Source organism: Patella vulgata, chromosome 2, assembly GCF_932274485.2.
Source record: "Patella vulgata chromosome 2, xgPatVulg1.2, whole genome shotgun sequence".
Taxonomy (NCBI): Eukaryota; Metazoa; Mollusca; class Gastropoda; family Patellidae; genus Patella; species Patella vulgata.
The window spans coordinates 92093467-92110467 of record NC_065880.2 but is presented as its reverse complement, the minus strand read 5'-3'; the positions used below and the strand labels follow the sequence as shown (position 1 = coordinate 92110467).

General features: G+C 36.1%; 1 protein-coding gene across 4 annotated transcripts in view; it reads left to right on the top strand.

Annotated features, from left to right (window-relative positions):
* The window catches only part of LOC126810114 (transmembrane protein 94), a 51850-nt gene that overhangs the window by 6920 nt on the left and 27929 nt on the right, over positions 1-17001 (top strand). For 3 of the 4 annotated variants that reach the window (XM_056098817.1, XM_056098819.1, XM_056098818.1), the window contains exons 9-12: positions 917-1084; positions 1955-2153; positions 2459-2511; positions 16876-16941. In XM_056098817.1, coding sequence (XP_055954792.1) covers positions 917-1084; positions 1955-2153; positions 2459-2511; positions 16876-16941 — 486 coding nt within the window. Of the gene's footprint in view, positions 1-916; positions 1085-1954; positions 2154-2458; positions 2512-16671; positions 16942-17001 lie in introns of those variants that run through there. The other variant, XM_056098820.1, reaches the window with a different exon arrangement.

Sequence of the window (17001 nt, the reverse complement as noted above, 5' to 3'; positions counted from 1 at the left end):
TCCCCGTCCATCTTGCATGGCAACCACTTGTTTTTAACCAGTTCGACGTGGGATTTTTTTGTCATGCCCAGACCCCCCACGCGGGATTATTTTTGGAAAAATTGGCCCTTTTACATTAATTGTCAAAATTTGGCTATTTATGGTATTGTATTCAAATAAAAAGCACCACTAATTGTAGAAAGCATAATTGACATAATTTTGATTCTGGTTTGCTTTAGGCATTCCATTCACAGCATTCAAATTCAACGAATTGTTATTGTCAGGCACGTCAGTGTTGTGAATGTCAAAATCACTATCGGTACTTGAACTGTCGCCAATTTCACCCAATTTAAACTCACTTCCACTCGAATTATCATCCACATTGTCATCAATGTCATCAATACTGTCGTCGGAATCAGAAGAAGAGGAACCTGACGTTGTAAACATGTATTGTATTTTGTTTTCCATAAAGGCTCGTTTTCTTCTGGGCGCCGCCATTGTTTATTCCGAGCGGTCAGCTGACTGCTAAAAATAACCCACAATAAACGACAATTATCGCCATCTATGCACTCCGTAACCCCGTAATAACAACAATAGACAAAGTGGGAACACGCTAAAGTCAATCAAGTTATTCTGGCCAATCCGAATGAAATGCTTTCAGGGGCGTGTTTTCATATGTTAATTTCGTGAGTTATCTCGTCATCCGCGTGTCGGCAACGTAATTTTCTGCGAGATATCTCGTCATCCGCGTCGAACTGGTTAATTTATAAACTTCCAGTGATCAGACGAAATATTGAAATAAAGTTGAACCATGTTAGTCCCGAAATGACCTAGTTTGTGTGGAGTGGACGTTAAACCCGCTCGCTCTCTCTGTCTCTCTCTGTCTCTCTCTTTCTCTCTCCAGAAGAAATAAACTATTTACATTTTGTATTTCCAGCAAAAATTAAGTGATAGTTTTGACAGTACTAGTACTATATCAATAGAAGAAGCCCGAGTAGATTTACCGTGGGCAGATGTATTTAGTTGGTTTTTATCTATTATATTTAATAAAGCACCTGTTGTTACCAGTAGAACCAATATACTATTTACACTCGGCAGTGTTACAGTAAGTACTATAATACTCAATCACACGCTTCAGGTCATAAGGTCACTTGTCACTCGGCAGTGTTACAGGAAGTACTTTAATACTCAATCACACGCTTCAGGTCATAAGGTCTGACGTTGAGTCAATTTTTGTGGTTTTGATTCCCCTGCTTGTATGTGACAAGGAGGAGGGGTGAATGGCCGAATGATTAGTGCGTGTATCATTGAGTCAACTGGCGGGGTTTCGATTCCCCGGTTGTACACAGCAAGGAGTAGGGTCGCCTGTCCAACCTCGTGGGTTTTCTCCAGGTCCTCCAGGTTCCTCCCACTGCTAAAGACTCCTATGCACAAGCGAATTATTGAAATAAGTTTGAACCATATGTTAGTCACGAAATGACCTAGTTTGTGTCAAGTGGACATGAAACACCAATTCTCTCTGTGTCTAATACTCATTCTTGTAAATTTTCTGTGTTTAATTTCTTGATCACTGTTAAAAAATAAACCACCAAATTAATCCTTCATGTATAGTTAGGAAATTAATCATTCATGTATAATTAGGAAATTAAACGCTTGTAAACTGGACATTCATTATCAAAATTAATTGGTCAGCTTTAAACTGGACACAAGATGAATTTTGGTATTGAATGAATATGAAAGAAATTAGTGCTAAATACACAAGATTAAATTATATCCAGGTTACAGTGTTAAATCCCATTTCATTTAAATTCCCTCATTTATTGTATTTCCTTACTACATTAGTTGTACCATTTTCAATTCAATAGCTTTAAAATTTAAACAGATTTTCTTGTGGTAGCATCACCCCTTAAACGAATCAATAGAACGGTATATTTTTGGAATATTTTTCTTAAAATATATCATTTTGTTTTTTCAGTCATTTTGTTGTGTTGATAAAAAGGGAATTCTGTCATGGCCATCCCCATCCCCGGAGAAAGTGTTTTTCTTGGCGCCTAATCCTACAGTAAAAGAAGAAACAAAGGTGTCTGTTTATAATGATTCTGTGTTTGAAGATATACCTGAAGATGAAGAAATATCGGTAAAAAAGATTTCAGACCAAAAACCTGCCATTACAGGTGAGTTAAATATGATAAACCCCTTTGTTTTAGGTCATAACGTTTTGCGTAAGCCCTTTTTTTCCGAATCATTAAAGGTTAGGAGCGTCTTAAAGACACTTATATGGATATACTACTTCTGAATTTATTAACATGCTACGTTTCGATACACATACAGATATCGTTGTCAAGCAAATAATCATATTTAACACAAATGTGGTGCAATATATAGATAACAATTAGAACCCAATATATATATACATAAGGCCTTTGTTTTTTGTCCCATCCGAAGGACTAGATTAATTTTGAATATTTCTAATTGACAGGTAATGTGATATCATCTCATATTGAAGTTTTAGGTATATCACAAGATCCTAAGGTAAGCTAAGTTTAATATTCTTGTCAGATCTCTGATAATTTGTAATATTGCTGTACACAAGGGATGAAATCCACACTAATGTTTGTTTGTGGGGGGGGGGGGGGGAATGGCTAAATGGTTAGCGCATGCTCATTTTATCATAAGGTCTGTCATTAAGTCAACTGGCGTGGTTCCGATTTCCTGGTTGTATGTGACAGGGAGTAGGGTCGCCTGTCCAGCCTTGTAGTGTTTCTCCGGGTCCTCCGGTTTCCTCCTACTGCTAAAGACCCCTGTGGTTGGAGGCTACACTAGGGCTGTCTCGAGGCTGAAATTTGGTGTATAGGGGTAGCTCGGACCGTGGAGTAACATAGGCTAGGTGGCGCTGGCCTTTCGCTTCTGGTTTAAGAGTTAAAGGGCACAACCCAGGCAGTACATGGTTATCCAATAGTAATATAATAAAGCTGACTTCACACTGTGTTGGTCAATGTATTATTCAGGAAGTGGGTGCCACAGTCACTCAGTGAGTAGGACACGGCAAGGGACAATGTATATTCATCAAGGTCTAGTGCAGTGATGGGATTTCAAAATTTTAGTTGTCGGACATTTTCTTCCCGAAGATAAAGGGACATAACTCTTATCGTTATTTAAGCAGGCTTTTTCAAACCACAATTAAGATTCACATGTCAACAAAATATTCAAATTCGTATGTAATAAAAAAATAGGTGCACCTTGTTATTTTTCTTGTTTAATTCCCGTACGGTATTCAAATTTATGTCATAAATCCGACAATATGTCATCAAAATAGAATCTTTTCTGCTGACATCAGACGTATTACATTCGGCACATTTACACCTCTTAATTCCACGTGTCTTGCGAGATTTCTACTTTCATTTTGCGTGTGTGTGAAATAGCTTTATTTAACTTCGGCTTCCACTGAAGAAATATCACAGACAAGTTATCGGACACAATGTATATTGATTTAGGGTGTTATATACTATTAGGATATATGAAATATAACTACTAATGTCTACGGCCGACATCAAGGAGATTAAAACGTGAGACAATAGAGAAATCACGGGTTAATCACATAGATTAAGTTTATTGGATTGATATATAGTTCGACAAAGGAGAAGCAATGACTTCTGTTCAGGATTGAATTGATGAATTGTCCGACAAAGAATTAAGTCAGCCAATCAAGGTAGATTAAGTAGTAAATCAAGGTAGGTGTATAGATGGCATAAAACGATAAATACGTTGATCACTTAATTACCTAATCAATCCAGCCTATTATCAACGATAATCTGGTTGAGTGGTAGTTATGCACTCAGTACACTATATTAATTTTGGAATTTTGAATATTATTTACCATGTCTTGATGTCCGATTGGGCATATTCCTGGTCGGACAATTTAGGACGTTTGGAAAATAGCGTCGGACATGTCTGGAATATACGGGCAAAATCCCATCACTGGTCTAGTGTACACATTGGCACGCACGTACAAGAATCCTTGACAGTTGGACTTCATAATAAGAGTAGCACACTGTATGTCATTTGCCCATCTTCATTAGCCCAGTGGGAGCCACAGTGGCTAAGTGGGTAAGACACTGGCTGGCTAGCATGAAGGTTGCAGGTTCGCTCCCGGTGTTGGTCGAGAAAGTTCATCAAGATTTTCCGACGTGGTTTCCCCTTCTCAGTGGTGCAAGACGGAGGGCCTGACAAGGACAGCTGTTTAGTTGTTTGGATGGTAGAGAAAACCAACGTCCTGTGTACACATTGGAATACTTGTAAAAGATTCTTTGGCAGTTGGAATTCGATATAAGAGTAGTCTGTAATGCCATTGTCAGGGCAAAATTTCCCTCATCGCACACTGTATGGCGTATGTCCATCTTCATTAGCCCAGTCGGAGCAGAACATTAGGACGTTAAACCTCATTTCATTTCATTTCATTTATACATTAAAAGTTTATTAAAGGTTTAAATGAAAATTATTATATTTCCTTACTCTTTTTATAAATATTTCACTCATAAGTAAGGCTGTGCAAAAATATCGATATAATCGATGATCGGTAGAAGTTATTTAGCGATGCGATAATCGATATTGAAATTCAAATATTGATTATCGGTATATTTACCTTCTGACGGCAAGTTACGGTCACTTTCACATGACTGAACTTGCAGTAGTACTCTGGCATGCAGACAAATGAACGAATACACAACGTCAACACAACAACTATTTTCCCCCTCTGCTTACAAACTAGCACATTTTAAATATATATGATTGTAAAAAAACTAAACTTTAAGATTAAATACATTATTTTAATATTTTCGTTGTTTTTGTTGTTATTACTAGTTGAAACTAAAATAGGTCACGCACTTTGTGAACAATGACGATCGCACGTGATATAGTAAAATTAGAATTATCTCCCTTCTTTGCTCTTGATTGATTTGTAGAGAAATTGTCTGCTTTCACGATAAAACTAATTGTATTATTAATGATCAACTCAGCTTTTATTACTAAATCATGTCAGATACAGCCCATACAAAACACGTTTTTGACTTCCCGGGAAAATATCTATATCTCTCGTAATTTCTTGGAAGAATTCTACTTTGGTTTTCGTCAAAATTAACCAATCATAAAAATTCTACTTTGAAAGCCGGTAATTATTTTTTTATTGTCCAATCAATAGACGCCTTCTTTTTTTTTATTCTATAACTTGCAAAGAGAAACCATGTATTGTCTTTGTATTTATCGGAGATATTGGAATAAAAAAAAGGTTCAAATGAATCAAGAACAAAACTTAGAATAATACTCAAGTTAATCCTACATTTAGCAACTAATTATTTTACATTAATTGATTTTTTTACGTACATCGGCACAGTATTAGACTAGGATAATAACACTACTGTAACTCGATCAACACAAATAACAGGTCGGTAAAGTTCGGTTTTTCCGGAAGAATGATAATCGATTATTATCGATAATCGCTGACAAATTCTTGCCGATAATCGATATTGAAATTTCATATCGATTCCCAGCCTTACTCATAAGCCCAACTATATAACTTTATATCTATTGTCCAATCATACTCAACTTCAATATGAATCATAATGAATATAATGTTTGCAAATTGTTGATTCTTTTCACACTGTTATATTCAAAGTTATTACGATTTATTTATATATATTATTTATAAGCTAATACAAACATTTAAATTAAATGTTATCTTGTCTAAAATTGTAATGTTTATAACAATATGTATGGAAAGGGCTACTCTTAAGTTTTTTAAACTTGTGCATGATCTCCGATGCGGAGAATTCATGTTCTGTCGATTCCACAAATAGTAAATGCAGGAGATTCACAATATACAAACAATCAGAAAACCAGAAAACAAAATCTGCGGACAAGACGCACTAACCATAAAAGTATTATGAAATTGAGTCCATGGATTCCACTGGGGGAAGCCAAAATCGTCTACTGTGCTGTACAGTCATGTGTTCTCTGTAACACAGTCTTTACTCAAAGTGAAAACAAAATTACAAGGGAGACAATCCATGTAAAATGAAAGATTTCCATAAAATTACAATCCATGAAAAATGAAAGATTTCCATAAAATTACAATCCATGAAAAATGAAATATTTCCCTCAAATTACAATCCATGAAAAATGAAAGATTTCCATAAAATTACAATCTATAAAAAGGAAAGATTTCCATAAAATTACAATCCATGAAAAAAAGATTTCCATAAAATTACAATCTATGAAAAAGGAAAGATTTCCATAAAATTACAATCAATGAAAAAGGAAAGATTTCCCTAAAATTACAATCCATGAAAAACGAAAGATTTCCCTAAAATTACAATCAATGAAAAAGGAAAGATTTCCATAAAATTACAATCAATGAAAAAGGAAATATTTCCTTAACATTGTTAGGCTGGTGTCCTGATTAAAGGAAAATGAGAGATTCCATTAAAGATGCATTATACTAGAGCTATATTTAAAGATGCCCATTGTGTAGCACCATAGGTCTTTTGTCTGACGTGGAGTGCGGGTAAGGGGAACCGGTCGCCACATCCTACGTAGAACCCATGCATCTTTTCTTACTACATATTTCTGTAGCCTTGTGATCGTCTAGAATTTGTCTCTAGTTAATGAAATATACTGCCATCATTAATTTCAAGAGCAAAAATTCTAGCAATATTATTACAATTGCAGGCCTTTTTTTCTAGCTCAAAATGTTACATAATTTAGACATTTAGTCACATGACAGAACCATAATCAACTCTCGAGGGCATCGGATGACATATATATTAAATGGATTAGAACATGTTTGCCATTTAATAATTTAAAAATAAAATGGATAAACAAGACTTCGTTTATTATCGTAGTAATGGTACTTTACAATCAAGACTATCTTGTCAAACTTATGACACTCATTATTTCGCTCAGAATAAACTGATTTGACAGAGTTTTTCAATATATTCCTTTAAATTATCTATTTTTATATGCCCACAATTCATGTTGTCTTTGTCCATTTGTGTGTCCCAAACCTCATGGACTATTGTCTGTTATTGTAAGAAAAATAACATTTTTAGTTTGTCGACCCTCATTGTAAAAAGATAGAGGTTTTAGCTTGTGGACACTCTGGAGGAAACAATTTTAATAAGATTTTAAAAACCTTTCAGATAAGTGTTCATTACATAACAATCGCAGATGAGTTTGAATTTCGTGAAAATTAAAATCCCCTTTATGCGAATAATCGCAAAGCATGTAATACATATACCAAGATTGTAGACCCTCTAGAGTCGACAATTTTTGTCCAATTGAGAAGAAACGATAAGGTGTTAGTGAAATGATACGGGCAGATTTATTCTGAATGAGAGGGTATAAGCTTTTTGCAGGAAGACCAACAAGCAATCAGTTACAATATTTTGACAAAGTTTACAACAAAAATTCGGCAATTTTAGTTGCAACAAAATGCAAGTTACTTCCCTTTGCCCATTTTGTTTTCTACTAATGGAAATTTTTGTTTGTTTGATAAAAATAGCACAATCATTAAAGGGCCAATCCCGATAATATTTTGGAGAATAAAACTGCTTAATTTTGTGTTAAAATCCCGTACCCAAGCGCTGAGCAACTAATTCAACATTTGTGATATGTTTTTAAACAACTTACACCCGTCAGTCTTCATCTGGCATGGAGACCGGTGTCCCAAGCTGTATTATGCGGTGTCTGGATAAAACCAGACTTTTATTTTATAAAAACAATGTGTAGGAGAAATTTACCTTTCGTTATCCAGTACGGCACATGGGTCATTCACTGTATAAACCTCTAAAGGAACGGCGATAGATTATCAAGTCACCCAACGAAAAAATTGACCAGACATCTTAAAAGGGTTACGTGTCCGGATAAGCATTTTTGACGTTCACTTCCAAACAACTCAATATTTTGAGCTGAATTTTTGAGACAAAGTAAATACACCATTCCTCTATATTTTGGCGCTTAAATTTCATACGAACCCAGACTTTTATTTTTGAGACTCTGTTCAAATCGGGATAGTCCCTTTAAAGATAGGTTCCCAGAAAAGTATATATTTATCGGGTTGTTATTTCCAATAAAAGTATGGCAATTTTGGTATTTATGGAAAGTAGAGATATCCAATCTTACTCGAATAATACTGGATTCCCTGAAAAACACTCATGGAGAGTATACAGGACAAAAATGTAAGGGTTCCCTAATCGACAGCCTAGCGATTAGACCTACACGCGTGAGGTCGAAGGTCATACGCGAAGATTGAGCGCTTGGTGTACATGTTGATAAACTTTATGAAGAGTTAGATGTACAACACTTTCTGATATAAAAATCACGGAAAAAGATGCGGGCAGTGGATAATCTGAGAATTTAATTAGGATTCGGTATTTGTAATAAATAGTCAGCGATTAAAGACAACATCGTCTTGTGTATACATTCAATTCTCCTCTGACTTAGCCCCCGTTGCTATAGGTACCGAGAGAGGTAAGTCACGTGACACACACATGACCTCTTTTGATCGATTTTTATAGCAGGGTATTCCTTGGCAATTACAATGTTTTGAGAAGGATTTGAAGCAAAATTATGATGAATTAATTAGTTTGAATATATTTTTAATCCAAATATATCATCAAATCACCCAGTTTGTACGCGGGAATGTATGGGTTAGTGCTGAATGTTAGAGTGTTTCATCAGTGTTTAATATGTGTGGTTATCATTTACAAAATGAAATGAAATGGGTTAACAATCCCACTGTTTTGCTCCGACTCGAAATGGGGTTTAACATCCTACTGTTCTGCTCCGACTGGGCTGATAAAGACGGGCATACACCATACAGTGTGCTATGAGGGAAATTTTGCCCGGACAGCGGCGCTATGACCTACTCTTATATGGAAATCCAATTGCCAAGGGATCTTTTATATACCTCTGTTTTCCGTCCCTTCCAAATGACTATACAGTCCTGCCATCGGTCGGGGTTTAACACCCACTTTGTACAAACTAGGTCATTTCGGGACTAACACATGGTTCAATTCTATTTCAATAATTCGTATGCACGTAGGGGTCTTTAGCAGTGGGAGGAAGCCGGAGGACCCAGAGAAAACCTACAAGGTTGGACAGGCAACCCTACTCCTTGTCACATACAACTTGTCACGTACAACCGGGGAATTGAAACCATGCCAGTTGACTCAATGACAGACCTTATGATGCAGTGTGCCAGGTCCGTAGTCAGCTTGCTGACTGCTGAGGGGCAGTGATATTTTTAGTGGGCGGAAACAGTCTACAGTTTGGGGGGGGGGGGCGGGCCGGGGGAGGGGGAGGGGCAAAACATTTCCCCCCACCTTAGGACTTAGAGCATTGTATGTTACATACATTATAGCACGATATGAATTTTTATATTACCGGTATTAAATTTCATCCCTTGATAGATTTTTTGCTGCTGTTTAACTTAAAAATCAATAAAATAATTTCTCCATGTCTGTTTAATTATTTTAACATATAAATAATAAATACATGTAGATGTTTGTGTATGTCTAATAATGTCACTATGCTTCAATAGACCACGTTGCCCTAAACCATAGTGTGAATGTCCTGTTGATAGATGATTGCACTGACTATGATTGTATGTGTACTGCTAGCGGTTGACTTGTACTGTACTAGGAAGTTCACGAGGACTTGATGCTTATTGTGGCTTACTTACACCTACATATATTTATGACATGGACTGGAAATCTTCCTTTGTTCTTTTTCTTGAATAAGCAGAAGATTTTCTGGCATGATTTGGTTTCCCCTTGTCAGTGGAGGACAGACTAGTCTAATTCAAATTGTAACATGGACGGGAAATCTTCCTTTGTTCTTTTCGTTGAATAAGCAGTTTGTTTTCCCTATAGTAGATTGGGTGGAGCATTGAGTCAACTGACAGGGTTTTGATTCCCTGCTTTTACTTGAGTAGGAATAGAGTCACCTGTCCAATCTCTTGGATTATCTCAAGTTCCTCCCACTGTTAAAGACCCCTACGTTCAGTGAATTATTGAAATAAAATTGAATCATATGTTAGTCCCGGTGGTTAAGTGGCCAAATGGTTAAATGTATGCTCTTTAGATCATAAGCTCTGTCATTGAATCGAATGACAATGTTTTGGTTCCCTGCTTGTACATGAAATGGAATTAGGTCGCCTGTCTAACCTCCATTTTCTCCCTACAAATGATTGAAATAAAATTCAACTATATGTTAGTCCCAAAATGACGTGGTTTGTGTTGAGTTGGTGTTAAACCCTCTCTCTCTCTCTTTTCCCTAGCACAAGTGAATTATTGAAATAAAATTGAACCATGTGTTAGTCCTGAAATCACCTAATCTGTGTCGAGTGGACATTAAACCCCATTTATCACTTTCTTTCTTTGGTTTGAATTTGAGAAAGTTTCAATATTTTGTTGCCTGGCAACCTATTTGACATTGGTTGATGTGACATAATAATCTAACAATAGTTTATTCATGGGTTGTCTAGCCGACAAGAAATTAGATCTAGGGCATTGTCCTTCATACTCTGTTAGGTCATTATGAAACACAGAGATCAGACTGACATTAGATTGTGTAATTAGCTGTCTGTATTTTAATGGCATTGATTTTTTTATAAATGTGTATTTCATTGTTACTCAGGGTTAATCGTCTCCTTGTTCACAAAAAATGAAATGGGGATTAACGACCTAGTTTCTGCATACGCACGCCCGCCCGTCTGACTTGTACATCAAATTGTAACTGTTAATTTGACCTAAGTTTGCGGTGTCACCGAGGGACTAGACATTGCCCTTGCCAGACCCTTTGTCCTGCACCACTGATAAAAGGAAACCGCAGATCAAGAGCTGTACCTCAGGTTGCGGGTTTGCTCCCAGCCGAGAAAGTTCATCAAGGCATTCTGGCATGGTTTCCTCTTGTCAGCAGTGCAGGACAGAGAGCCTAACAAGGACAGCTTTTGGGTGACCTATTTGTTGCCTGGCAACCTATCCTTATATTCAAATAATAAAATAATAAACCCCAGACAAATATTTTATGAAATAATAAAAATTACGAAAAATGTGTTTTACTTTTATTGTATGTTATGAATTGATTTGGTAATAAATGTATGAATGAAATGAATGGGTTAATGAATGAACTCAACATTCAAATGACTATATTAACCTATATTCCCTTACTCTAACTTGTAAATCGGTGGGAGGCCAGTCTGTAGTAATACTACATTGATTGTGACTGTGGTCTAGGATTGACCAACTATTATAGGGAAGGTGATAGGTTATAGTCGTCAGATGCCCTGTATGTACCTGATGTAAGTAAGGTGACCTACTACACCAAGGATCAATGTCCTCATTTGGCCTCGGATGACCTAATGTTACAGTCAAACTACTCTACTCTACCTTTCCTCCTACTTAGGTGCTGGCCCAGTCCATCTATTGGAAGAGTTCATTTTATAGTGTAAGTAATCACCGATATAACCAGCCGAGCCGAGCCGGAACAGACTCTATCTATACTACAATATCTGTGTCAATTTATGAAAATCTCTTCCTCCCAATCTTGATCAGGATTTTGGTTTGATCCATTTAGTAGTTTTTCTGACTGTGATTTATGAATGGACTCTTCCATACTGATGTTCACACAGTGATAATTTGTGGGTTATTCATTGATTTCATTGTTTGTACAACTAAATATAAATTTCCTTTAATTAATTCCTTCATCGTTTTTCATGCCATTAGACGTTTTTCACAACAAATAAACAATTTTCATCTGCTGAAATTCTAAACACACTTTAAATGCCAGTACATCGGATAGAGTGCCAAATATGAAGTCAAGTGTACTTTTACCTGTTCTGTGGTGAACTTTTATGCATTCTAAGAGTGCAAGGATACTTTTTAAGGACCCAAGAGATAGAGAAATTTAGCACAAACTAGGTCATTTGGGACTAACAAAGAAATGTAACAACATAACTCCAGCTTTTTATACGCCCACATTGAAATGTGGTCGTATATTCCCGTCCGTCCGTCCGGCGTCCACAATTGCTTGTGGATGCTCTAGAGGCTGAAGTTAATATCCGATTGACTTTAAATTTATATACAGTGTTTAAGGCCATGAGACGAAGAAGCCTATTGATTTTCAGCGTTTTCCGATAATAACTGCCAGAGTTATGGCCCTTGATCACTTCAAAAAATCTTGTGGACGCTCTTGAGGCTAAAGTTAATATCCGATTGACTTTAAATTTATACACAGTGTTTAAGGTCATGAGATGAAGAAGCCTATTGATTTTCAGCGATTTCCGGTAATTACTGCCAGAGTTATGGCCCTTGATCACTTCAAAAAATCTTGTGGACTCTCTAGAGGGTAAAGTTAATATCCGATTGACTTTAAATTTATACACAGTGTTTAAGGTCTTGAGACGAACAAGTATATTGATTTTCAATGAATCTTTATGACTTGAACAGCTAAATCCATGATGTTAAAAGTTTCGTATGCTAAACGTTAGCATGGCGCAGAACTTTATAAAAACCGAACAAATTCTAATGGTTTTCTGATAATTACTTAATGAGTTGTTACTCTTAATCAGATTTTAATGTTGACTGCCCGGACGATATAGCTGCTGTGGGCGTATGTTTCGTTGCCTGGCAACCTATCTTTATTATTTACGTTGGTTACCTGTTAAATATCGAATTGTATGTTTAAATAATTTACCTCCTGTTTACCTCTTAGATATTTTAGACATTTATACACCTGGCCAAACATTACGTACATCAGATAAACTACTTTTAAAGCCTAAAACTGTTCAACTAGTCTCTAATTGTCAACGCTCTTTTAGATTTCAAGCACCTGTTTTAGGGAATAATCTATCATTTAGTTTAAGATGTTTTACATCTTTATATTCTTTTAAAAAACAATTTAAAACACATTTATTTAAACAAGCTTTTAACTGACTCTGTATACAACTGTTAACATGTCCATACATTCTCACGATTCGCATATTGAATTGCGAGACGCTGAATGGATGGTATATGTGACAAATCTTGTGGACTGCTGGGATGACTTAACTTCTGTTGGTATATGTTTCATTGCTTGGCAACCGATCTTTATAAGAAATAATTGTGTTGACAGCATAATTTAGAATAAATTAGTAACTATATTAAATACTGTCAGATGTACATAAAACATTTGCTTTGTATTTCCCCATTGAAAATAATATATTGTCTTAACCACCCTTCTGTAATAGTAGTATCTTCCATTTGTATTTGTTTTATTTTACAATAGTCATGTATTTTTGGATTAGTTTATTTTTAAGGGAAAACGGGAATAGTTTTTTTGGGAGGGGATCAGTTTAATTTGAAGGGAAATCAGGAATAGTTTTCAGCAAATTACCGTTACATTATCTAGTTTTTATACGTCCACATTCATCTAATCTCCCATAATGAATCTTTAACAAAATAGATAGTAACAAGATTTAAAGTGATATGAATGAAATAAAATATTTGCAGGTATCATAAAATATATTACAAGTTATGAATGAATGAAATATGTGATATCATAAAATAAATAACAAACAGTAACAAGTTATGAATAACAGACAGTAACAAGATATGAATGGATGAAATAATACATTGATAGATTATTAGAGTTATCAATACGCAGTGGCTCAGTGAGTAAGACATTAGCTCGCTAGCCTGAAGGTCCCATGCTCGATCTCTACAGATCTGCAATTTCACATGCCGTTAGTGACAGATTGGCCTGAATTGAAAATAGAAAACTTTACATATTTTTTTTACTTATTTTCTAGGAGAAAAAGGATTTATGAGTAGGATGCAGGAAAAGTCAATCAAACTAGTTTCACATATTCTTCACCACAATGGGGCCCCAAGGCTGCTGACAGACTTTATGACCGATTTAAATTCCCTATTAATTCTTTTATATATGGCCGCTGGCAACTGTCTTGGGATCTTGCAGGGACGACTGGTGCAACTCCTATAGAATTAATAGGAGGGATGAAATTGTTTTGCCTCTCTCTCTCTCTCTCTCTCTCTCTCGCATTTGTCATACTTTTTAACTCACATTTTCATTTTAAAGCCAGAGCCTTAACCAGAATGTGAACACTGTCATGTTCCTTTGACAGTTAAGCACATTTTGATTGAGTGCGAGTATCTCAGTGATATAAGAAAAACATACTACCGTTGCCAGACTTTGCATAATCTGTTTGCCCAGCCAGGTTTATTTAATAAAGTGTTAGAATTTTTAAAAGAGACAGGATTTATTTTTATACGCCCACATTGAAATGTGGTCGTATATTGTTGTCGCCCCTGTCCGTCTTTAAATTTATATACAGTGTTTAAGGCCATGAGACGTAGAAGCCTATTGATTTTCAGCGATTTCCGATAATTACTGCCAGAGTTATGGCCCTTGATCACTTCAAAATATCTTTTGGACGCTCTAGAGTCTAAAGTTAATATCCGATTGACTTTAAATTTATACACAGTGTTTAAGGTCATGAGACGAAGAAGTCTATTCATTTTCAGTGATTTTCGATAATTACTGCCAGAGTTATGGCCCTTGATCACTTTGAAAAATCTTGTGGACGCTCTAGAGTCTAAAGTTAATATCCGATTGACTTTAAATTTATACACAGTGTTTAAGGTCATGAGACTAAGAAGTCTATTCATTTTCAGTGATTTTCGATAATTACTGCCAGAGTTATGGCCCTTGATCACTTTGAAAAATCTTGTGGACGCTCTAGAGTCTAAAGTTAATATCCGATTGACTTTAAATTTATACACAGTGTTTAAGGTCATGAGACGAAGAAGTCTATTCATTTTCAGTGATTTTCGATAATTACTGCCAGAGTTATGGCCCTTGATCACTTCAAAAAACCTTGTGGATGCTCTTATGGCTAAAGTTAATATCTGATTGACTTTAAATTTATACACAGTGTTTAAGGTCTTGAGACGAACAAGTATATTGATTTTCAATGAATCTTTATGACTTGAACAGCTAAATCCATGATAAACAGTGTTTGAGGTCACAAGGCGAAGAATCCTATTGATTTTCAAAGATTTCTGATAATTACTGCCAAAGTTATGGCCCTTGTGGACGCTCTAGAGGCCAAAGTTAATATCCGATTGACTTCCGTTTTCATACACAGATTTTATGATCTTGAGACGAACAAGTATATTGATTTTCAATGAATTTTTATGACTTGGAACAGCTAAATCCATGATACAGTATTAAAAGTTTTGTATACAAAACGTTAGCATGGGGCAGAACTTTATAAAAACCAAACAAATTCTAATGGTTTTCTGAGTTGTTGCTCTTAATCAGATTTTAGTGTATAATGTTTCATTACCGAAAAAAGTAAAAATATGCGACAACTCTTGTTGACTGCCCGGACGATTTAGCTGCTGTGGGCGTATGTTTTGTTGCCTGGCAACCTATCTTTATTTAATTTTAGTTACTTCTGTGATATTGTTTTTATTTATGCATATAATTTTTCTGTGATATGTTTAGCGCAATATAGCCCGGTTGGAGCTGACATGCCATAAAATGCCATTTCATTTCATTTCTAATTTCATTTCTAAACCTCTGGGTCCTCCGGTTTCCTCTCACTGCTAAAGACCCCTACGCGCAGATGAATTATTGAAATAAAATTAAACCATATGTTAGTCCCGAAATGACCTAGTTTGTGTCAAGTGGACCTTAAACCCCATTTCTCTCTCTCTCTCTCATTTAGAAGTAAATAACTGCAAAAGTTTTTCTATTTATATAAATAAAATCAAAGTGTGTATGTATGTGTATATGGCCGCCCCTCGCATGTCGTTGTCACGCTCCAACCCCACATATTACTGAATTTATTTCAATTTTATTTATTTAATGAGTCATTTTGAACAGATATTGGGGATTCCAATATTGACAAAAAAGCAAAATGTTACTGATAGCAATTTCTATTGATAAGCCGCTTATCGACCAATTACCAGTGGGAAAATGGATAATCTGAACATGATTATTGATAGGCCGGTTATCGACTAATTACCAGTGGAGAAACAGAAATGAAATGAAATGGGGTTTACCGTCCTACTGTTCTGCTCCTATACTGGGCTAATGAAGACAGGCATACGCCATACAGTGTGCTATGAGGGAAATTTTGCCAGGGCAGCGGCACTATCGCCTACTCTTATATCGAATTCCAACTGCGAAGGGATCTTTTACGTGCATTCCAATGTATACACGGGATCTCGGTTTTTCGTGTCATCCGAAGGCACCACTGACAAGGGAGAACCACGCCGGAAAATCTGGTAGAACTTTCTCAGCCAATGCAGGGATCGAACACCCGACCTCCAGGCTAGCGAGCCAGCGTCTTAACCACCTAGCCACTGTGGCTCCTGTCAGAACATGACTATTAATAGGTCACTTATCGAAAAAAGCTGGTTGTACACGATCAAAGAAAATTTAACAAATTTCTTTGACGGTCTCTTCAAATTTTCTTTGACCGTGTACGAAGCCAGCAAATGAATTTGCCCCTGCGTCGAAAAATGAAAGTGAAATCAATAGATTTAGATGCGTGCGCAGATTTGTGGCAAATTTATTTGACGGCCTATCGTACACGAGCATAAGTTCCAAATCTTTGACACATTTATTTGACGAAAAGCTATGCATGCCAGCTTTTGTCAAATCTCATATGGCAAATGAAAATGTGTCAAATATCCTCTCGTACACAAGCAAATTTATTTGACAAATCTCCATTTGTCAAAGAAAATTTGCTCGTGTACGACCGGCTTTACCGATGGTGAAACAGATAATCAGAACATGACTGTGTGATTTATTTCAATGTTTTTTTCTTTTCAGAATGTTTGTGTGTTGCATTTTGATGATCCAAATTGGAAAACCCACGTAAATTCTTTAAAACCTTTGGTAAGATTTTTTTTTTTTTTTTAAGGGGGGTTGGATGGCAGAATGGTTAGCGTGCGCGTG